General features: G+C 36.0%; 1 protein-coding gene across 1 annotated transcript; it reads left to right on the forward strand.

Annotated features, from left to right (window-relative positions):
- The first annotated feature begins 484 nt into the window (after positions 1–484).
- SPO11 (SPO11 initiator of meiotic double strand breaks) lies at positions 485–22820 on the forward strand. Its single transcript, XM_058178861.1, has 12 exons — positions 485–735; positions 5319–5407; positions 6860–6926; positions 8377–8485; positions 9303–9389; positions 10387–10420; positions 10628–10737; positions 13415–13514; positions 16227–16264; positions 18333–18409; positions 20565–20676; positions 22417–22820. The coding sequence occupies exons 1-12, from the start codon at positions 593–595 to the stop codon at positions 22534–22536; spliced, it is 1086 nt and encodes a 361-aa protein (XP_058034844.1). The 5' UTR covers positions 485–592; the 3' UTR covers positions 22537–22820.
- Positions 22821–24089: the final 1269 nt, after the last annotated feature.

Here is a 24089-nt window from a genome sequence, read left to right on the forward strand (position 1 = left end):
TCTGGGAAAGAATGTGTGTGTGTGTGTGTGCGCGCACGCACACGCACGCACACACACACACACATAAGTACAGAGAAAGAGAGCAGTACTAATGTACTTACTTCAGCTCATGATACATTTTGCCTCCCCCTGCCACACACACAATGTTGTTATCCAGCCAAAACCTTCATATAATTAAAAACCACAGGCACTCATTCAAAGTGTCAGATCAAAAGGTTAATGTGCTATGGTAGAGAGGAAGTACTTATATTATATCCTTGAACTTTTATTTTAAGTTTACAGCATTTAAAAACAAGTTAAGTCAAACTCTGGCCAAAGCTAATATTACATCATATGATTGAAAAACATTAATCATAGTTGTTTTAAATCAGTTGATCCAAATATTTGGCTTGATGAAAAAAAAGCTTGAGAGGACTGGCTAGAAATGCACTTCTTAAGACTGAAACTTAAACATATGAACTGATTTCTACTACTGGAAGCAAGACAAAGCACTATGAAATGTTTCTAGAATCTTCAGAAATCTAAAAAAAAATAGTTAGAAGGCAATAATGAAAAATATTTTGGGAAACTTGGGAAGTGATATACAATCTGTATGGAATTATATCTTGTAACATCTTTCAGCTCCGAGGTACTGCGAGCAATAGAAAACGTTATTGAAGAGGTTATCATGAGTTTGTCCAAAAATAAAGCACCTATTCTTATCTTAAAAAACAGATCTGACTGGGGAAATATACAGTAAGTAAACCATGCTTGCGAATGTATTATATGCAAACATTATGGGTAAAATATGAATTGTTTATTTATATATTTATTAAATCTTATTAAATCTGTAACCTTTGATTTAAATTGCAAGTGCCAAAGATATCATTGTGAAAACTTTTGGTTAGCAACCTACATTCTGAAGCATTAGATTAGACTCAAGCAATTCTATAGTCTTTGAACCAAAATCTAATTCTGTACCTACTCATGGTCAGTAAGTTTATTTATAAATTCAGTTTATTACTGGTTTGCGATGCCTCCCTTACGGGTGGGGCTGTGCTCAGCCACAGACTTCCAAACGGCACAGAAGCCCCAATAGCCTTCTACTCCAGAACGATGTCCTCACAGAGAGGAACTATAGCCAGTTGGATAAGGAAGCGCTAGCAATTGTGTCAGGGTAAAAAGTTTCATGAATACGTTTTGGTAGAGACTTTGAAATTGTTACTGACCATAGACCACTGTTAGGGATACTGGCTGGCGACCACCCAACGCCTGTGGCACTTTCGCCACGATTGACCCGATGGACTATCTTCTTAGCCGCCTATTCCTACAAGCTGCAGCATCGACCCGGAAAAGAAGTGGGGCATGCGGGCGCTTTAAGCAGATGCCCACTACCAGGGCGATCAAGACCCCACCGGGACGCCCATCCTGCTAATTGACTCTTTGGACTCTGGCCCAATCACATCTAAGGAGGTGGCTCGGGCATCATACCGGGACATTATTTTGAGGACTGTACTCGGTTGGGTACAAAGAGGGTGGCCCGCTGCGCCGGGCGAGCGTTTTAAGGAATTTGTAAAAAACGTGGGGAACTGTCGGCTCAAGGGGGGTGCCTGCTATGGGGAGATCGAGTGGTGATCCTGGAGAAATTGAGGGAAAAGGTGTTGGACCTTCTCCACGAGGGTCACCCAGGGATCGTAAGGATGAAGGGGCTAGCGAGAAGCTATGTGTGGTGGCCCTTAATGGACTCAGAAATTGCTGAAAGGGTAGGGAAATGCCAGGCTTGCCAAGAGTCCAGACCTCTACCCCCAACGGCCCCAGTCAGGGAATGGGAAAAACCCCAAGGGCCCTGGTCGAGAATCCACATTGATTTTGCTGGCCCTTTCCACGGCCAAACCTTCCTAGTGGTAGTCGACGCTTTCTCTAAATGGTTGGAAATCATTCTCATGAGATCCATGACAGCCGAGGCAGTAATCGCAGCCCTGCGGCACCTATTTGCAACCCACGGGTTGCCCGACACGCTAGTATCCGATAACGGCCCGCAATTCACGGCAACCCTGTTTGAGGAATACTTGGCAGATGAGGGCATCCGACATGCCCTCTCTGCGCCTTTCCACCCTGCGTCGAATGGCCTTGCAGAGCGTTCCGTCCGGAGCGCTAAAGAGGCATTGTCCAGACTCAAGCCAGGCGACTGGCAAACAAAGATAGATTTCTTTCTGGCCGTTCAGCATAGAACCCCAGCACTGCAACAGGCAGAAGCCCAGCGAATTATTGATGGGACGGAAGCTCGGTGCCCACTCGACCGTTTAAATCCCACTACACACCAGAGGGTTACAAGGGGAACTGGAAAAACTAGAGAAATGGGCATAGGCGACCGGGTGTGGGCCCGCAACCGGTTGTTAAATTACTTGAATCCCACCACTGTTTATTATGCAGCTACATAATAGGTTTTTGGATTTTATAATGTAGTATCTTCTGCCACCTTAAGGATATAAAAAGTAATGACTTTGGATAGCAAAATACAGCATTAATAACTGTTTCCTAATATTTTGTATAAATGAGCCCTATATTTCATTATACTTATCCATAGAAAGTATATGTCTATAGGCAATCTGCTCATAAGTAACAGATATAATTGGGATTTCAATCCATTAAATAAATCGGAGAGTACAGAATGTGTTTCATTCTGGACTTTAAAAATATTTCAGCCCCTTTTGGTAATGGTAATTGCCTCTCTCCACCAAGTCATCTTCTTTGTCCCTACATTTATGAAACCTGTTGAATTTCAGAATAGGAAATTTGAAGTCTATGTTCAACTCCTTGAGTACTATGAAATAAATACAATAAGGGCTGGACTAATTAATTTGAGATCAAAGTTTAAGCACATAGAAAATAAATAGAAAATTCATTTCTGAGTTTAGATTTACCTGATTTTTGTTTATATACATAATAAAGCAAACCAAAATAATTTTATATATAATGCTATTACCTAATCACATTCTTTCTAAATGTAAGGAAAATTGAAATTTGACTGCAATTTGTATCAAATTTAAATGACAAAGAGTTTTCTGTGCAATCACTGAAGTAAAATGAAATTAGACATGATGACTAACTTACTCTGGATCCATTTCAGTACCTTGAGAAATCAGAAGTTTTCTAAGACTAGAAGATTTATTATGATTTTATAATGTAGTATCTTCTGCCACCTTAAGGATATAAAAAGTAATGTCTTTGGATAGCAAAATACAGCATTAATAACTGTTTCCTAATATTTTGTATAAATGAGCCCTATATTTCATTATACTTATCCATAGAAAGTATATGTCTATAGGCAATCTGCTCATAAGTAACAGATATAATTGGGATTTCAATCCATTAAATAAATCGGAGAGTACAGAATGTGTTTCATTCTGGACTTTAAAAATATTTCAGCCCCTTTTGGTAATGGTAATTGCCTCTCTCCACCAAGTCATCTTCTTTGTCCCTACATTTATGAAACCTGTTGAATTTCAGAGAAAGTTTGAAATTTGGGAGGGACCACACTTATGATAGAGTAAAATTTTACAGTTAGAAATTTTCAAGAACAGCAGCATAACCAAAAGCTAATGTCAGGGTTCCAAGTAATAGATCCATTGCAAGCAAAACTCCGAGGCATGTGTATTCCTCAAAGAACAGTTTTATTGGAAATATCAAATTGGCATATATCTGGTGAAAACCAACTCTGATGGGCCCCTTGTTTTCACCTAATTAAAAGTAAAAGTTTTTCCCTAACCCCAAACAATCAGTCACATGGCCCAATCAATGCAGCATCTGCTGGTCTGGTGACATCTCTCCTCCTTCCTCCGGCCAGGTGTGGGAACGTCCTTGGTTCCCAGGGGAACGTATTTTATTTTGACTACACAACCCCAACTATCTCTTTCCCCCTCTCTATCCCTTGCTCCAGTGTGGCAGCACTGAAACTCCAAGATTGCTTCAGCCAGGTCATGATAGATTAACCATTTTAACTCTTGTTCAGTCTATAACTAAAAGTTTGGCTAACATGTTTTGTTGGAGTTAATTTAGTCTGGGTTTGTGAATTTCAGAGAAAGTTTGAAATTTGGGGATTTTCTCTGAGGTGGGCAGTTTGACTGAGGCCTTAATCACTTCATGGAATAGTGGTGACAGGGGCTTGGATTATACTATCCCTATGAAGCCTTTCCCTGTATAGCTCCCTGTATTATACTATACTGTGCATTTCAGAGGTGAAATCTACTTACCTTCCCTACCGTTTCGGAAGTGCACACACTGCCCATGCACATGCATTCCACTTGCATGCACACGTCATGTGCACGCGCAGACCCTCTGCGCATGTGCAAACCCTTCTGCGGATGCGCAGAGGGTAAAAAACAGGTTACTTCCTGGTTAAAACCAGGAAGTAATGATGACTGGGCGGGTGGGTGGAGTCTTGCGTTGCCATTGCTACCGATTCTCTGAACCACCCACTGCCATCGCTACTGGTTCGGCCAAACCAGTCCGAATTGGTAGCATTTTACCCCTGGTGCGTTTGTGTAAACACCCATTGTGTACTCCCTGGGTGTTGGTCCTGGGGTGCATCTTGTTTCATTGGGAGATGAAGCACCAGGTGAGACATCTGGAGCTCCATTGGAGGAAGACAAAGAGAAAGACAAACTGTCTTTTATGATTCAAAACCCATATTAAGAATTAACTTGAAGTGGTAAATACAATGAAACTTCAATATTTCCCTGCCCTTAAGGCTTAGTGCATCTACTGATAGCCATCTAAAGGTAAAGGTAAAGGTTCCCCTCGCACATACATGCTAGTTGTTGCCAACTCTAGGGGGTGGTGCTCATCTCCGTTTCAAAGCCGAAGAGCCAGCGCTGTCTGAAGACGTCTCCATGGTCATGTGGCCGACATGACTCAACGCCAAAGGCGCACGGAACGCTGTTACCTTTCCACCAAAGGTGGTCCCTATTTCTTCTACTTGCATTTTTATGTGCTTTCGAAACTGCTAGGTTGGCAGAAGCTGGGACAAGTAACGGGAGCTCACCCCATTACACGGCACTAGGGATTCGAACCGCTGAACTGCGGACCTTTCGATCGACAAGCTCAACATCCTAGCCCCTGAGCCACCACGTCCCTCGATAGCCATCTAGTGGCCTGGAAATATTAGGCTCAATTTTGGTCATAAATTGAGGATTACCTGTACATTTTATCTTTTTTTCTCTAATCTTTAGAGCTAAAAATATTCTTGACTTTTATGCAATTCTACCAATCCTGATGAATAAAATATCAGATTATTAGTTCTTTTTCTTTTAAATACCTGATTTGGTTTTTAAAATTAGTTTTACAGAAGCTGTAGGTTTGCAGATGATATCTAATTGTACCACACAGCAAATAAGAAGTGACAATCCTAAATCAGCACCAAAGTTTGGTAAGTTAAACAAACTCAGCAATATCTTGATCTATTTAGTTCAAAAACATTTTATTCCAGTTCAAAAAATGCATGGATGGATCTGATCATTTAATTGGGATCCACTTTTGTCCTCTTGCAAATTGTATGACTATTTGTTTTGATTTGAAGCATAAACTTTGCTTCATAAAATCCAAAGCTTTGTAGGTCTATTTAGTAAGAATAATATAGAAATAAGCAAGTTGCTAAAATATCTTTGGGTTAAAGCTTCCTGGATATACATAATAAGCTAATCCTCCCATAATTTTGCATGTATTCTTGTTTCCCTCTGCATAATAGTATAATTATGGCATTGTTCTATTGATAAACAGAGATGCAGTCATTGCATTTATAGTGAATCCATCTCCATATTTTAATGTATTTTCCATTACACCATTTACACATGAAGCCTTAGCATTCTTCAATTCAACATTCTCACATTATTTATAACTTCCTTTTCATCTGTTTTCTTTGACACAAACTCTTCAATGTATGTCACTGTTTCTACACTCTTTTATATCATTCCCACTAGGTGTTCCTATTCTCTTCATGCCACCTTGTTGTTGTTGTTAGTTGCAAAATCATGTCCAACCCATCGCAACCCCATGGACAACATTCCTCCAGGCCTTCCTATCCTCTACCATCCTCTGGAGTCCATTTAAGCTCATGCCTACTGCTTCAGTGACTCCATCCAGCCATCTCATTCTCTGTCGTCCCCTTCTTCTTTTGCCCTCAATCTTTCCCAGCATTAGGCTCTTCTCCAGGGAGTCATGCCACCTAGTTCTTTTTTTTTTTCCCTTTTGGATCACATTTATTCAGAATATTCTATTTTTTCCCCAAAAAATGTCTTCCATTATCACCATTCACTGGAAGATAACTTAGACTTATTACCAACCTATGGATTCCTCTACAGTATTTCCAATCTATACCTCTACAATAACCCCAATTATCTCAGTTCATGTTTCTTGACATCTTTTAGCATTTTTATTCAATTAAATATTCGAATTCCTTCACTTCTGTGCATGTATTCGACAATTGTACTCTATATTATCAGATCACTTTCTTCAGATTGATTATATACTTTCCCTTTCTCTTAGTTACACAAACACACACTATAAGTATTTTTCTTTCAATTAATTTCATTTATTAATTTACACTCTTTACTATTTAAGTCTTTTTATTATAGGTTTTTCTATGCTATGGTTGTCACCAGGTAAGTGAATAAATATTGATCTCCATTGTCTATTGTGGTTTTCAACTGAGGTGTTGACATAAAATCTTACTGTCAGATAAGGTTTAGACTAGATTGTCATATCTTTGCAACTAGTGCCAACAATAAGAGAAATAAATTGTATGCCAAGCACTTGAAGATAAAATACAAGGGATGCAAATGTTTCAGGAGGCAATTGTATGAAGTTTTGCTTTATGTTTCAGCTTTGTGTCTTAAAATATTATCTATAATCTACAAGATGGTTCAGACAAACACTTATGCAACAAAAAGGTAATAATAATATTTATATTTGTAATGTTAAAATAAACATATACAACTGTGCTTAAAATTAGTGAATCTTTATGAATTTCAATATTTCTGCATAAATATGGCCTAAAATGTGATCTGTTCTCCAGACAAGTCCTAACACTAGATAAAGAGAACCCAATTAAACAAATGAGTCCAAAATGTTATATTTCCTAATTTATTTATTAAGGAAAATGATCCAAGCTACATATTTCTGTGTTTATTGTTATTCACTTTATCTTTGTGATAATTAGCGAGACTCATGTCTGGGAAACTTTCTCAAATTACATTTCTGCCTTTTATAGAACTATTGTCTTAGTAGTGAATCTTCTTCAGAGTTATTCCTAATGCCAATTATAATTTCATAGAAACAACCTCAAGAGAGATATTAAATGATATCTGCATTTTAATGACATCACACTATGTAATACTTGTGTTAGATGTCATAGCAAAAATTATATAACTATATCTTTAATATAATGTCATATGATGTTTATGTCATCATTTTGATGATGTGGCTTGTAACAGATGCCTATGATGTGACACTTACCCTGTGAGTTTATTGTGCAAATGTGAATTAATTTGATAAAAGTTTATTTGTGCTGTACAGACATAGCCTCTGTGATAGCATTTCTATTGTGACCTTCTTCACTACCATAATATTGTTTGAAATATTGAAGCAGTAAAGTTATTCATTGAAGCATAAAATCTAGTTCACCATTCTGAAATCTTTTTGAAAGTGGTTCTACCAAATATATTACATCTGAGATTACTTAATTAGTCTACAAGACTGTTGTGTTTTTATGATGCCAGAATAGCTGTTTCAAGTTTCAGATAAATTAATATGGCTGATCAAATTTTGCTCATTTAATGATATACCAATAAGAGAATAAAAGGAATAATTTATTCCCTAATCAGATCCAAGCTTTACAGATACCACGAGCAGTCTAGTAAGTTAGCACACATCAAAAATAATATTTATTACATTTAAATTTTTCTCTAAGCATCTCAAATTAGGATTCATCATTTTCCATGCCACTTCCTAAGCTTTTATCCTCTCTTATGGTAAAATAGACTGGAAGAGAAGGTAACCAACCCATTTTTGATTGCGTAATGGTCTGAATATTTTCTTCCTCATCTTACCTCAACAAACTCTGACAAGTTATAAAAATCATTGCTGAAAATTCTGCATATGAATACTCCTGAACACTTCCTTGGGGGGTTTTCCCTACAATTTTCAATTATTGTGGGTTCCATTTAGAAGAGACAGAACATAAGATTCAAGGAAGATGACAGAAGAGTGTAATGATGCCCACAGGCAATACTTATGGGATGCCCTTTGCTAAATTTATTCATGAGTACTATTTTCTAAGTAGCATTGAAATCTCTTGAGACTGTCATTATTTTATTTTAAAACTACATTTTATTCTGACAGAGATATCTTTTACACCGATACAGTTCTTTTTGGTAACCAGAGGGTTGTGGACAATATTATAAATGACATTTCCTGTATGCTTAAGATACCCAGAAGGACTCTACATATTGTTAAGTATTAAATGTCTCTTACATGATCTGTAATAGTTTAGTACATTTTGGGGGGGAAAGGTGTAAAATATTTTTTATTAATTTCCCACAATAGTAAGCACAGATAGACATAACAAAATAAAAATAGAAAAATCATATCTGTATCTAATGAATAGATTTGTGCAAATCACAGAAGGGAGAAGAAAGTATATATTTGTGTATGTGTGGTTAGGGGGGTCTTGTCATTTCCTTTCTCTAATGACACTCAAGAAGCAAACTATACAGTATAGCCAAAAGAAAAGAAGAAAATTCTTATTTGCCCTTTCTGTGACAGCTCATAAATCTATAAGCACTATAATCCACCTTGAAAAAGAAACATTTCAGCATATTGTTTCAGTACTATAGTGTAAAAGGGAGATACCATCCTCCTATGCTCCAGCAAGACTGTCACTGCCAGAAAACTTCCTAAACTTTCCCCATTTGCCAAAAAAAATTGCAGTTGGATGGTTTTGAGCAATCAGTTATTAAAGAACTTAAATATTGTCTAGGAAAGAATTGGAGGACAGTGGTCAAATTTCTATAAATGTCAAATTGGTATGAAAATAAGTCATACTATTTATGGACATGAGAAAGTAGTTGCCTAAGACAATATTAAGTTCAGCCAATCCAAGAACTGATAAAAGTTCCTGTGATTACAATAATTAAGAACACTTATCACATCACTTATGCTCACTTAGGATTGACATTTTTTCCCTATCTTGCCTATAAATAATGATTAGATATATTATCCTGGTGACTATGTAATTACTATCTGAAGTTACTATTTTTTCTTTGCAGCTGTCCACTAGCAAAGGATGCATTGCTGGTAATCTTAGTTTTATTGAGGAAGATGGTACAAAAGTAAATTGTACTTGCAGTACCACAGTATGTATAAATCATGATTATTTCCTGATTTTATATAAGAAAGGTACACATTTCTATATTCTAGTTGAAATACATAGATGACATGTTTTTGCTCAATGCATTATGAGGCCTTGTCATTTTTATTCAGGAGCAACATTTCCCATTTTAGTTCTTTAAAAAAGACAAAAATTGTTGTTTTTGCAAAATTACAAAAAATTGCTCTTCTTTTGTAATTGCTGGTAAACTCTGGATCGCAAATACATACTCAGTGTTTATACTGTAGATATTGTACAATTATTGTTGCTCATCCATTCCATCAAAAACAGAATTAGTGCAGTCTGCATAATTATTTTCAATCTGACTTCAGCATGACAATCTACAATAGCATTTGGTATAGTATGTTTAAATCACTAGGGAAAGAATTAACATTGAATTATCCCAAATTTAGAGAAATTATACTTTAGCACTCAAATATTTCATGGCATTGCTGTATATATTCAGTAACAGAAAATCATTATTTATATCCATTAGGTTTCTAATATGATAATCAAATTATTGATGCTTGGGTATAATTTTACTGAACTGAATACCTGGGCTTTCTCAACTTTCTTTTGCACCTAACTAATGCACATTGTGGAAAAATCTTTTTCTGCACATGACGAAGTCTTCATCTTACTTCTGAGTTGTGAATGTTATGTGGATTTTACTAGCAAAATATTAGAGAGGGCTACTTTTTTTTCCCTCCAATGGCTTTTATTTAATCTAATAAACTCCTGATTTATAGAGTATTTCTAATGTATAGGTCCCATCACCACTATAAGGTAATGACTTTTGAAGGATGGTTAGAATTATTGTGTTAACATATAAAAACCATAATACTTACAGAGTAATGAAGAATTACTATAGTTAATTATTCTGGAAAAGACTTTTAGAGATTTACTTTTGTTTTTTATTGTCCAACTTATTTGAAAGAATGATTTTACTCAGTTTCTAAAACAATTTGATGTCTTTTTTTTAGACACCTGTACCATCTAATGTAGAAGGAATAAGAAGTATCCTTTTAGCAAAATGTGTAGATTAAAGAAAACAAAAAACAAAACAAAGACTCAAATACAAAATTTACTAAAGATTCCATATAAAGTGGCATCACTGATGCTAAAATTGTTCATATTATTGTAACAGAAAATTATATAATATCCAATCCTTTATGTAGTACAATTGCATTCCAGTATATTTTCTTGAATCCTTTAATTTTACAGATCTGATTACAACTGCAAAATTTATTCTAATTATAGAAAAAGATGCAACTTTTCAGAGACTGCTAGATGACAACTTCTGCTGTAAAATGTCCCCAAGTATAATAATTACGGTACAAGTTTACATTTTTCTAAGCAAATCCAATCATTCTCAAATAAAATTAATTATCCAGATTCATTTCAATTGTATTTAGGTCTGGTTTAAGAAGCGAAACTGCCTTGGTTATACTATGAGGTAGACCACTACCGGTATAATCTGAAAGCATAACCCTTTTAAAATTCTCCTGTATTCATCTCAGCAATTTTCAATGCTATCAATTATCCCCTTCTTGTAAAGACTTTGTTTAATATTTTACAGTGATTCTACTGATAGCTAGATTATTTTTTTGAGAAAATAGTGCTAAGGTGTTTCTGCTCAACCACAATGACTGTTGTGCTCTGGGGCTGTGTGGAAGAATTTGTGTTATTTTGCATGCCATGTGAAACTTGTAAGTGAAGTATTTCAGACGTTAAGCATGCAAAGTATTTCAGATGTTAAGCATGGCGATCATAGGCTGTTCTCTTCTATTCCTGGGGTAACATGGAGGGATTATCCTAGCATCCCAGGATGACAACATGGTCATCACCTCAAAATCATTACAGAGGAATAATGTAAGCAGTATTATTAAGCCAAATCTGATTCACCTAGTAGCACTTCATGTTGGAAGGAGTCAGGAAGGAGCAATAATCAGAAAGAAAAGAATCTGGGTAAATCTCAAAAAATTCTGGGTTTCCAAGTAGGGAGAGGTAAGACAGGAGCTTGGAAGGGTTATTTCCAACCATTTGCTTAGTGAACCATTTGTTTATTTATGGTCAAAACACACAAGCCCAGCCAACTAATAAGTGGTGCCCATTACTCCCTAAAAGCTGAGGTTTCAGCCTCATATTTACACAGCTTTCACACAGTGTCACTGTTGGATCGAAAGCTTATAGTTCTTTTCATACTCTGCAGAAGTAATAAAAAAAGGTTCTGATTCAGGCTAAAATAGCAGGAACCATGTCTCCCTAGAGTCTTGTCACCTTTCCTTTTTTTCATCTTCTGAAGACTTAGCTACAGACAAAAATATATCATCTGAAAAGCTTAATCAATGTTTGATTGTGGGACTGTACTGACAGATAGCTGATGAGTTAAAGCTCAGTCTAGTTAAAGTAGAAGCTTGGTGGTTTGTCTATCCAGGAAAATGTTGCATAATTTACAGTATATCAGCAATGCCACATTGCTCTAAGGGTCAAGTGCACGCTTAGGAGGGGTTGCAGATTTATCTTTGTCGTTAAGGCACAATATCTTTCCTACTTAACAGAGATTTCTCTGGCTTCAGTGGGCCTCCATTAGTTCCAACTGCAATGCATTGTTGGATAGCAGAGAGCTTTATATAGTGGAAAGAATGCATGGAAAGAGAAACACTAAAGTTAGGAGTGTAACTGAAGGTATTCTTGAGGCTGGTGCTTGTATGAAAGAAAATAGAGATAAGCTTTATTTAGACAATAATTCAGTGATAGAAAAGCCTTAGTTATTTTATCTACAGATAAAGAGTTTGTAGTGTGAGCTTACATTATGGAAAAAGAGTGACCCAGAGAAATACCTGAAGTGTATGTTCAGAGTGAAAAGAAAAAGAAATTGGAAAGAGAAAACAAAACCCTTGAGAATGCTAATCTAATCAAAAGGATATGTGTTATGTGGGAATGTGCAAATTGGGTTTTTTAGAGAAGGAATGGAGATAAAAGTACAGAGTCCTTCCAATGACTTTCTCTGCATCTATTGTCCATAGTGACAATAGGTTCATAGGTAAAGAAAGTTAGTGCGTGCAGAGCAGAGCAAAATTCCAGCTTTCATTGTGTATGAATATGCTCTGAATCCAGAATTTTAGCTGATATAAAATATGTAGGAAGAGTTACTGATACTATTTCTAGTCATGGGTGTGAATCAATGGTGGGATTCAATTTTTTTTATTACTACTACTGTGGATGTGGCTTGGTGAGCGTGGCATGGCTTGGTGAACGTGGCATGGCTTGCTGGGCATGGCATGGTGGGCGTGGCAGGGGAAGGATACTGTAAAATCTCCATTCCCACCCCACTCCAGGGGAAGGTTACTGCAAAATCCCCATTTCCTCCCAATCAGCTGGGACTCAGGAGGCAGAGAATAGATGTGGGCGGGGCTAGTCAGAGGTGGTATTTATTGGGTCTCCGAACTACTCAAAATTTCCACTACGTTCTCCAGAACTAGTCAGAACCTGCTGAATATCACCTCTGGTGTGAATAGAGCACTGTGGAGATCAAGGCCAACCTTTCGGATGGGTTATCACCTCATCCCTACAACGTTACAGGATGAGATCATCTTGGCATTTACCCAAATGTATATTGAGACACTAAAAATACATTTTTAAAAAAAAAAATTGCAAGTCTTTTAAATTGTGATACCTGCCTGATTTATATCTAAAAGCAGGTTTACCTTTTGGATGTTTTTTTTTAAAAATTCCTTTAATGAGCAATGTATGTTATGCCTTAATTCCCAGTTTTCACCAATTTTTTATACAGCTTTTAAGTTATTAATTTTGTGAGTGTGAATTTTATTATCTTTGTATTAATGTTTCATCCATTTAATATGAACAATTGTAAAAAAAAGATTATACTCATTGAAAGCTGAATTTGGAATTCTGTAATGAAGAATTTTGCTGAGTAGAAGTACAACCATGTCTAAACATACATTGAAAAATGTATCATTTTTGTAAATATTGTAATTATTTCTTCAGGGAAAAGGTGTACCAGATATCAATACAAGACTACTAGTCAGAAAATTATGGGATACTTGTCATGTACCAATCTTTGCTCTCATGGATGCTGATCCACATGGTAAGTATGGGGATTCTCTATCTATTTATACCATATGTCTACTAATATAGACATAGTGATAAGGGCTGTGGTAGCTCAGGCTGTAAGAAGCCTGTTATTAAAACACAGCAGCCTGCAATTACTGCAGGTTCAAGCCCGGCCCAAGGTTGACTCAGCCTTCCATCCTTTATAAGGTAGGTAAAATGAGGACCCAGATTGTTGTGGGGGCAATAAGTTGACTTTGTAAATATACAAATAGAATGAGACTATTGCCTTATACATTGTAAGCCGCCCTGAGTCTTTGGAGAAGGGCGGGATATAAATGTAAATAAATAAATAAAAAATTCTGTCTGAGCATAGAGGAAGAATTCTTTTTCTGTTTCTTCCACAATTCTGCCCAGTCTGACAAGGGATAGATTTCAGCCTTCCTCTCCCCTTTCTTTTAGGGATAACAGATCGTGGTGGGGAAAATCCAAATGATCCATAGATGGCAGTAAACATTTAGAACAAACCTTTTGGTCCCAGTGATCAGCCCATTTTTTACATTCAGATTCAGTAATGATTTTAATACACTAGTATATATTATATACAGACATAAATACCCATTACACTAAAACTCCTTTTTTATGACCCTGTAATATATTTTGTTTTAAAGGAAGTATGCTACACAAAAAAGAGTAAGAAATAGTAATCCAAAAAAAGAAGGCTCTAACTTAGAGAAAGAAAATATAGATCAAAATAATTTATATAAATGTATATCATTTGTTATTCCTTTCCATGTCTTTGCCATCTGGCCAGGGGATCCAGTAATGTAGGTGTGGAATCTGTACATTGTTAGGGAAATAGACTGCACTCTTCCTCAAATTATGTTTTATGGTTATAATGGTTTTATTTAGCATTCAACACTAATCCATTCATGACCTTTCCTCTTCTTATCACAGATACTTATTTCCATTGTATTCAATTTACGTTATGTTTCTCCTGAGTCCTGACATACTCAATTCTTATATAACAACACAGGCAGAAGTATATATACTTTTTACAAGCCATTTGGGTATTTAAAAAAACAAACTTTCATTCATTGCTTCAAACCACTTACTCCCCACTAACTTTTTATCAGCATTCGATATCTTAAAATTTCTCCATCTATTTTGTCACCTTTATGAAACATTTTACTGTGATAGACAAATGCATCTCCTTTCTCTAATCAAACTCCTTTCTTCCCTGTCAAACACAACTGTCTAGTTTATTGTTTCTTTAATTTTCAGATCTGTACTTCTTGTTGACTGTTGTGTAGATCATACAATCTACTTAACATTCATTGCAAACCATCCAGGTTTTCAGGCAATAACTTATCTCTTGCATCAGTGGCTTCTGCAGAACAGCCAAAAAAGTAAGAGACAAAGATAGGCATAATATTGTGACCCAGCCCTTTTTGTATGTGGGTAAGAAATTGATCTATGTACAAACCAGGTGGAGGGAGAGGCTTGGATTGCAATACTGTACCTGCTATCTGATCTGCAGACAAAAAATGCACGCATTCACATTGTCAACTACCATACCTCTAAAATCACCAAAATAATTTCCTATACATTGAGTAACATTAAAAGACAAGGGAACATCACAGATCCATATCTTATGTCAGATATGAACTATTTTCTAAACATTTAATTGTCTAATTGTCCTATGCAGGACTGGCATAGAATTAGTTTTAATATTTGTAATTTTAAATATGGGTTTTATGGTTTATGTATTTTAATTCAGGGGCCAAATTTAATAAGTTTTTTAGTACTGTTTTTATTTATATTGTATTTATTGATTGTTGATTTTATCTGGCTGTGCGCCGCCCTGAGTCCTTCGGGAGAAGGGCGGTATAAAAATTAAATTATTATTATTATTATTATTATTATTATTATTATTATTATTATTATTATTATTATTATTAATTCTCACGCATGCTCTATATTCCTTTTACTCTGCTTAGCAATGGACTTTTGCATATTCATGCAAAACATTTTTTTATTGATTTGATTTTTATTCCACCTTTTATATGGGAACTAATTCAATTTTCTTGACTATCATATATTACATCTAAATAAACAAAGGTATAATACATGTTTTATTACATTAGTATATTTGTCACTGATTCCCTGAAGAACAGAAATCTGGTTTCTCTACCCTTTGCAAAAGGTACACCCTATTTCTCAGATTTTGCATATTATCTTGCTGTTTGCTTAACATTTTTTTCATCCACAGTCTTTTTCCCCTTCATTATTTTACCTGCCACTTTTTTCATACTTATTATCATACCCATTATTCAACATAGTTCTGTTGCATTTTGGAATGTACTTTTCATTCTGCTTCAATCAGCAGTTCATTCTGTTGGCAGATTTATACATCCACTAATACTTTTTCATACAAGACCCATTTTCTCTTCCTCCAGACATTCTACTATACTCTATTTTCTTCACTTGCTTTCACTTCTTTTTTCTTCTATCTCTATTCTTCCTCCAAGTGTCTCTCTTGACACTACCAAGATCGTAATATGTAGTACTCTTGATCTCAATGCACATATAATGCAATGTGATAAATATGTTCATTATTTCTGTCTGGCACTGCTACTGACTAGGAACTTCAAAACTCCGTGTCTTCTCTGGGACATCTGTGTCATGCATATATTTGGTATTAATTAATTCACTTGGAATTCATTGCTAAAATATTGTTTCTGTACAGGTATTGAAATAATGAGTATCTACAAATATGGATCTGTGGTAAGTTTTTATTAAATTTAAACTTGTCATGTTATTTCACAGTGAATGAAATGTAACAGCGTGTGTGTGTGTGCACTTGTGAGCACACACACAAACACACACATACTTTATCACTTTCTCATATTTTGGCTTGGAATTGTAAGGTTGTTTTGAAACTGATGGGGATTGGTCACACAATTAGAACATCAATTCAAATGTTGAGAATTTTAGCAGGTAGAATTCCAAGTTAAATAAAAAGGTCAAAAATATACTGGTAGTTCATTCAGAGCAAGAGAGACTCCTACTGGGCATTAATAATAATCAGTAGTAACAACGAAGCCAGCAGAAACTCCAATTGAGACTACAGTCATATCTTAATCTACAGAAACACAAGATTCCTAGAGAGAAAGCAATCAAGGGAACACTTGTATCTTGTTGACAACTATCTGCCTGTGCTTTCATGGAAGGAAGAGAATATTTTAATTACATTTGAAGAATAAAAAGGGTAAAAGAATTTTAAAAGAGATATAATGAGAATGTCAAGCCTGCATGGATGGCAAGACAAAATTAGACTGAGAAGCTGATGGACTACAGGTGGAAAAAATATTAAAAAAGCTTTAACTGGTTAAAATTTGTATCATGACAACACCTGTCTTAAAATAAGAAGAGGGAAAACTTATGCAAAACACTGTCACATTGATTTATGGTACCTCAAAAAATGCATATATCCTATGTGCCATGAATATTTTATTATTTATTTATTAGATTACAGAATACCGCACTCATACTCAGAAGCTAAAGATGGCATACATAATATTGCTTTCTCCTATTTTCCTCTCAACACTTTTGGAATGGAGATTGGACTGAGATAATCATTGGCCCAAAGTTTAAAGTATACAAAAAGGTAGATAGAAAGACCTGGGTGTTCTTGGTGCCAGTCGAACACCTCAACTATGGCACCACTCAATCTTCTCTATTCTGAGGAGACAGTAAATATAAAAAGTGTTCGCTCACAACATGAACCATTTTTGTTATTAAAATTTTCAGCGAAGAAAACTTTTAGGGCATATTTACAGTAGTTATTCAACTGAGGTATAGCTCAATTTTAATTTCACTCCCAGTCTGCAAATGTCATTCCATCCCAAATCCTTCCAATGCTTTTTTTTTTTAATAATCAAGCACAAGGTTAGCTATGGTGCAACCATGTACTGTTTGGGAAAATGCTTAATTCCCTCTTCCCTTCTGTAAAGAATAACAAGTTGAGCCACCAGTATGGAATACCATATATTTGCTGCAGCATTGTATGCCTATGGCACTGGAAGAATTTTAAAAAATACCTAGGCTTGGGATGGAAGATATTTCTTCAACTGCCCTTCCCCTTAACTGCATTTCCTTACTTGATTAGCAGATATCTCTCATACATCTGATGCGGTGTAAAAGCAGTTAATCAAAACCTTGCAGAGAGAGAAATGAATAAACACACTCCCACATGTTGCCTCACCCCACAAATGCTCACTCTGCACATCAGGGAAGAAGAGAATTGGGCTTTATTGCATACTGTAACATTTGTTGTTCTTTCCTTTGGCTAATTTAACTGCTATTGCCACATAAAGAAGTGTCTAATACAGAACAGATTAATTCATAAATGGATGTAACCCATAATTTTTATACTTCTGCTGAAATTTTAGAAGAGCTGAATCAAATAATGCAGTGAAAAAGAGAACCTGATTCTCCCATTATCTAAGCAATTAGCACTGCCACAATTTGGAGTATAAAAATAATATATTTCCAAGTAGACAATTCTAAGAGGATAACCAGCAGCAAGGTGGATAGACTCAGTTACACTGGCTGTGAATGCACAATTGGAAGAACTGAAGGACCAGGTTAGGGACAGGTTAGGATACTCATGGAGAGTATCTATCTATCTATTTGATGCTAAGTATCAGCAATGACTTGATGGCACATAATCAGTCAATCAGAGTATATATGCCTGCAATGATATTAATTATTAAAAGCCTTATTTTATACTAAGTTTCAGTCTACTAAAAACAGATATATTGAGCAAAAAGATTGTGATTTCACATTTCAGTCAATGTCGTTTGAAGCCCATCGCCTCACAGTTCCAGCTGTAAGATGGCTTGGTCTCCTTCCATCTGACATTTATCGGTTAGTTTTTCTAACTATCATACTTTCAATTTTTTTAAAAAACAAAAAAAGTTTACTTTTCCTTAATAGTTAAAAAAGTTCTATTGATTCATTCTGCATAAATTTTCAAGGGACAAGGCGGTAGGATAATTAGAATTAAATTAGAATAGAGCTGGAAGGGACCTTGGAGGTCTTCTAGCTCAGCTCCCTGGTCAAGTAGGAGATCCTATACCATTTCAGACAAGTGACTCTCTAGTCTCTTCTTAAAAACCTTCAATGATGGAGCGCCCATGATTTCTGAAGACCCTAATACATGTAAGAGTATTGCATGACTAGAACTTTGACTTATTTCCAATTTTTCATTCAGTTGTGGCACACAAAACTATGTATGTTCCACGATGTAATAAGTATAGGTAGTCCTAGGCTTACAACAGTTCATTTAGTGACTCAAAGTTATAATGGCACTGAAAAAGTGACTTATAACAGTTTTTCATGCTTACAATCATTGTACCATCCCCATGGTCACATGATCAAAATTCAGACACTTGGCAACTGATTCATATTTATGACAATTGCAGTGTCCCATAGTCATGTGATCACCTTTTGTGACCTTCTGACAAGCAAAGTCAATAGGGAAGCCATATTCACTTAACAACCGTGTTACTAACTTAACAACTGCAGTGATTCACTTAACAGCTGTGGTAAGGAAGATCATAAAATGGGGCAAAACTCACTTATCTGTCTCACTTAGCAACAGAAATTTGGGGCTCAGTCAAGGACTACCTGTATAAATGTAGAAATAAACAGTAAATATATATATCAATTTAACATAAGAATTTCAAGTCCCATGCTTACAATATATATTCTGATCTATTAGGGTTTTCTGCCAGAACTTCCATGTCTCTTCCAAATAACATGAAATACTGAGTAGAACATAGAATAGAGTTGGAAGGGAACTTGGATATCTTCTAGTCCAACCCCCTGTTCAAGCAGGAGTCCCTGTATCAGTGGTGGGTTGCTCCCAGTTTGGTCCAGTTCTATAGAACTGGTAGTAAAACCAGCGAGAGGCTCCACCACCTCCATGACATCACCATGGGTGATCTACGCATGCGCAGAAGCTTCTTTACATGCGTGCAAACGCTCCTGTTGCGAACCGGTAGTAAAGGTAAGTAGAACGCATCCCTGCCCTATACCATTCCAGACAAGTGGCTGTCCAATCTCCTCTTAAAAGCCTCCAGTGATGGAGCACCCACAACTTCTGAAGGCAAACCGCTCCACTGGTTGATTGTTTGCACGGTTAGGAAATTTCTTCTTAGTTCTAAGTTGCTTCTCTCCTTGGTTAGTTTACAACCATTGTCTTGCCTTCTGGTGTTTTGGAAAATAGTTTGACCCTCTCATTTTTGTAAGAACCCCTCAAATATTGGAACAGTGCTATCAACTCATTCTCAAATCTGCTTTTGTCCAAACCTTGAATAGCAGGCTTTCATTTAATATCTATATTTCAGACTGTAAAAATGAATTATTTAAAGAATAATCATAAAATTTAGAAAACACAAAATTTTGCTATTTGGGCGCTATGTTCATGCTAGAATACAGCTCTGCTCTATCTGATTTTCATAGAAGGTGCATTGCTGCATGCTAAATCTCTATTGGAGATATGACAGAAGGGCTTTCTCTGTCCACTTTGATTTAAATTTTAAACACACTTCCCTCTATAGAACAGTATTATGTACAATTTCATCACATCTAAGTCTTCAGCAGCACTAGTAGCTCTATCCCAATGCCTGGGTGAGAGAAAAAATGCACAATGTCCCAAACGTGTAGCAAAAGAGAGCACCAGTTTCTAAGAGACTTAGAGCAGATATGAAGCATCGTGAACTATTATCCTCCTTTGTTCCTTTCCCTGTAGCAAAATGACAAAACAGGCAAGCACTAACTAATGACATGTGGCAAAGAAACACATTAACTATGTTAGTGTCCCTATTATATGATGAGCCACTGGTAGGTAACATTTCATGGTTCCTAAAATGTGCAAAGCTTTTGGTTGAACATTAATATTTGACAGTATTAATCTTATTGGGTTTTTATTTCAGTTTCATACTATTATTTATTAAAAATAAAAATAAATCTGTAACTGTAAAAATAAGCACCGACTAATCAAACTGTATTTTTTTAGATTGAATGTTCCTAAGAGTGCACTAATTCCACTGACTAAAGAAGATCAGAGTAAACTAACTGCTTTACAGGCAAGACCATATATTGCTCATGAGTCAGCCTGGAAAAAAGAAGTACGTATAGATTTTAATAAACTCTGTATTTTGTATTATAAGCAGTTTGAGCAGATTCATTTATATTCTGTTAGTAGAGCTAATATAAGATGTAACTACATGTCCCCTCTTTAACTTGAGAATGACTAATTAAATAACTCCACGAGCCTTCTTCAGAACTTCAGCCCATGCTAAGGGATTGGTTGCTCTGAGCCAAATTTTAACTAGTGCTTTTTTCAACGTTTCCTGGCAAAAGCCTTGATCTTAGAAGATATGTTGCATTTGACAGTGATGAAATGATTATACAATAATTTGCCCATCATCTTTTGGCTACTTGAGTGGGACATGTATATCCTCCCAGTCCACTCTCCTCTGCACAGCATGCCAGTAGCCATGTTGGCAGGTTATGTTCCCTTGTGATATGTTCTATGTGTCAACTCGCAAAGCATTCCTGGCCTGCTCTCGAGTTGCCATAAGCAAGGGCGGATGGGAAACTGACGAAACGGCATAACAGCCAAAGACAGATGCACATTCCAGAGTTATCTCTCTCAAGGCTATATCCCAGGGTTACCCTCAGCGGCCAGAGAGGAGTGGCCCTACAACCCGAGAGATTGCTCTATTGGCAAATGTCATTGATAACACACCCTGGCGGGGAGGGGGGAAACAGGGTCATGATTGGGACATAAATTACGTAGGGACAGAGCTGGCTTCACTTGGAAATGTGCCGACATGAAGCTCTTAATAAATAACTGGATTTCTTTTGAAGCTGGGCTAGAGGCTCATGATTTAATTAGGGTATCCGTCAGAATCCTGACACTATGCAGGGATCCCACAAATCCTTTAGACAGTGTCTCAACAACCACTTCAGCAGGTTACATGTGATGGCAGCCCTTGGTTTTAGTGGGAAAGTCTTGATACATCCAGAGCTGCAACCTACTGTGAAATATTAGCATAGCTACAGCAGTAGACTATCTGGTTGAGATCTCTTGTAATGTGTGCTGATAAATTGTGGGAGTCTGGCAATATAGATGCAGAAAATCCATGCTGACATGTTTGTGTTGCCTCATGCACCAAGAGGATAATAAAGCTGGTTTTGTGGAATTCTACTTGTCTCTATTAATATTAGAAAAAAGAACTCCAGAACTCAGGTGATCCTCTCTGCTGTGCAACATAAACATTAGCTTGCCAGCCTAAATAATTAAAAAAAACCCTTAATTTTGATATTTGAATCAAGAAATAGTTTAAAAACCGATCTGCATAATATTGCTTTGAACTGGATAAAATGACTTCTTGACCAGCAGCAGGTCTAAACATGCCTTCCTATGTAAGGGGAAAACAAGATGTGCTTCCATAGGACTTTAAAGATTCTAGTCTAGAAGAGGACATCAGAAGGTTGTCTCGTGCTATAACACAGTTGAGGCTTAAGTGCCTACCTAAAAAGGCAAAGAACATTGGCATTTCGTAGCTGCCTACGCGCTGAAGGAAATGTCTGAGATGTATAGGCTTGACATGTCCTGACAATGTGCTGGATTTAAAAGATGTAAATGAGGACAGAGAGACGACACACAATTCATCTGGCACAATATTGTAGCAAAATAACCTCTGTAGCAAATAACCTCTGCTGGTCTGTATTTTGGATTTTGATTTTTACATTTTATATTTATTATGTGGAATACATGGCATAAGATGACTTGTATTTTGAATTATGCATCTATATCAATGTTGATTAAAATGTTAATTTCCAATGCTTTTCTTTTACAGTTAGATATTATGGAAACATTTAAAATGAAAGCTGAAATTCAGGCTCTGACCTCATTTTCAACAGATTATCTTTCAAGGATATATTTGCCAAACAAGCTGCAATTCGGCGGATGGATATGAATATCAGGACACCTTTTAAAGATTTTTAATGAGTATTTTGACAGAATATAAATATTAAAAAAAGTAAACAGATGTAGAACATATAAGAAAACAAAAGAGAAGGTATGGATAGTTATTCCTAATGGAATAATGGAATTCCTAATTTATTTCAGAAGTGTTAAGGCAGGTCATACAAAATTTTCAGTTATGTAAAATACTTTCTATGTGAATTAGTATTTCTCTTTAATTTTCCTTTTTGATAGGAAGAATAATTTCTGATCTAATATTGGTTTCATATTTTATAATTGCATGTTTCAAAGAAAAATACAGATGACAAAAGAATGTTAATAGTTTCACAAATGCTTTATTACAGATTACTAATTAATTAAAAGAACTTGTTCATAATGTGTTGAGTTTAAAAAAATAATATAAAAATTATAATAAAACAAGAAAGAACATTATTTACACTACATTTTAAATAAGCCAAAGAATCAGGGATTTTTAATAGTTTACATCTTAATGAAATCAAATACAAATGGAAAAATTGTTAAGGATTCCCCCTAGTTTAAATGTTGTGACTACAGCCTTCTTCCAAAAGGCAAGGAACAGTTTTATATTCAGGTAGTCCTCGACTTACACCCTTAATTTCTGTTGATAAGTGAGACATTTGTTAAATGAATTTTTCCCAATTTTACAACTTTACTTGCCATAGTTGCTAAGTGAATCACTGTAGTTGAAAAGTTGGTAACATGGTTGTTAAGTGAATTTGGCTTCCCTATTTTGCTTGTCAAAAGGTGACCATATGATCTTAGGAAACAGCAATGTTCATAAGTATGAAACAGTTCCTAAACATCTAAATTTTGATCACATGATTATGGGGATGCTACAAAGGTTGTAAGTGTGAAAAATGGACATAAATAACCTTTTTCAGTGTCTATGTAACTTCGAAAGATCACTAAATGAACTGTTGTAAGTCAAGGACTACCTGTATGTGAGTAATATGTCTTTTGACAATACTGAAAAAAACCTTTGGATCAAAAATAATATTGGTTCCAAGTAAGAAACAGCATTCAGTATATATCCTGTCCTCAATACTCACTAATGCAGCTCATAAACAATTTGCTATTGGAGAAAAACACAGGTAACAGATCCATTAACACACTTCAGATGCAATCAACTATGGAGATTCTCAGTCATTCAGATCATGGTTGTCCCATGCTTTTTAAAGAGACAACTGGACTTTCTGTTGCTTTTTTTGAAGACGTTTCGTTTTCTCATCCAAGAAGCTTCTTCTGCTCTGACTGAAGAAACCTCCAAGTGGCCTAAACGACTCTCTAAAAAGAATGCAAATAACCAGCTGTGTGCAAGTTTACATCCTTCCATTCCCCACCATCCGGCCAGAGCTGAAGAAGCTTCTTGGATGAGAAGCTAAACATTTTCAAAGAAAAAAAATCCAGAAAGTCCAGTTGCCTCTTGAAAAAATCACTTTTGGGATTTATATGGAATCATCCCATCTGTCTTTAAACAGCCCCCTTAGTAAAATCTACAGCAAGAGCCATGGGTGGCATAGTGGT

Source organism: Ahaetulla prasina, chromosome 3, assembly GCF_028640845.1.
Source record: "Ahaetulla prasina isolate Xishuangbanna chromosome 3, ASM2864084v1, whole genome shotgun sequence".
Classification (NCBI taxonomy): domain Eukaryota; kingdom Metazoa; phylum Chordata; class Lepidosauria; order Squamata; family Colubridae; genus Ahaetulla; species Ahaetulla prasina.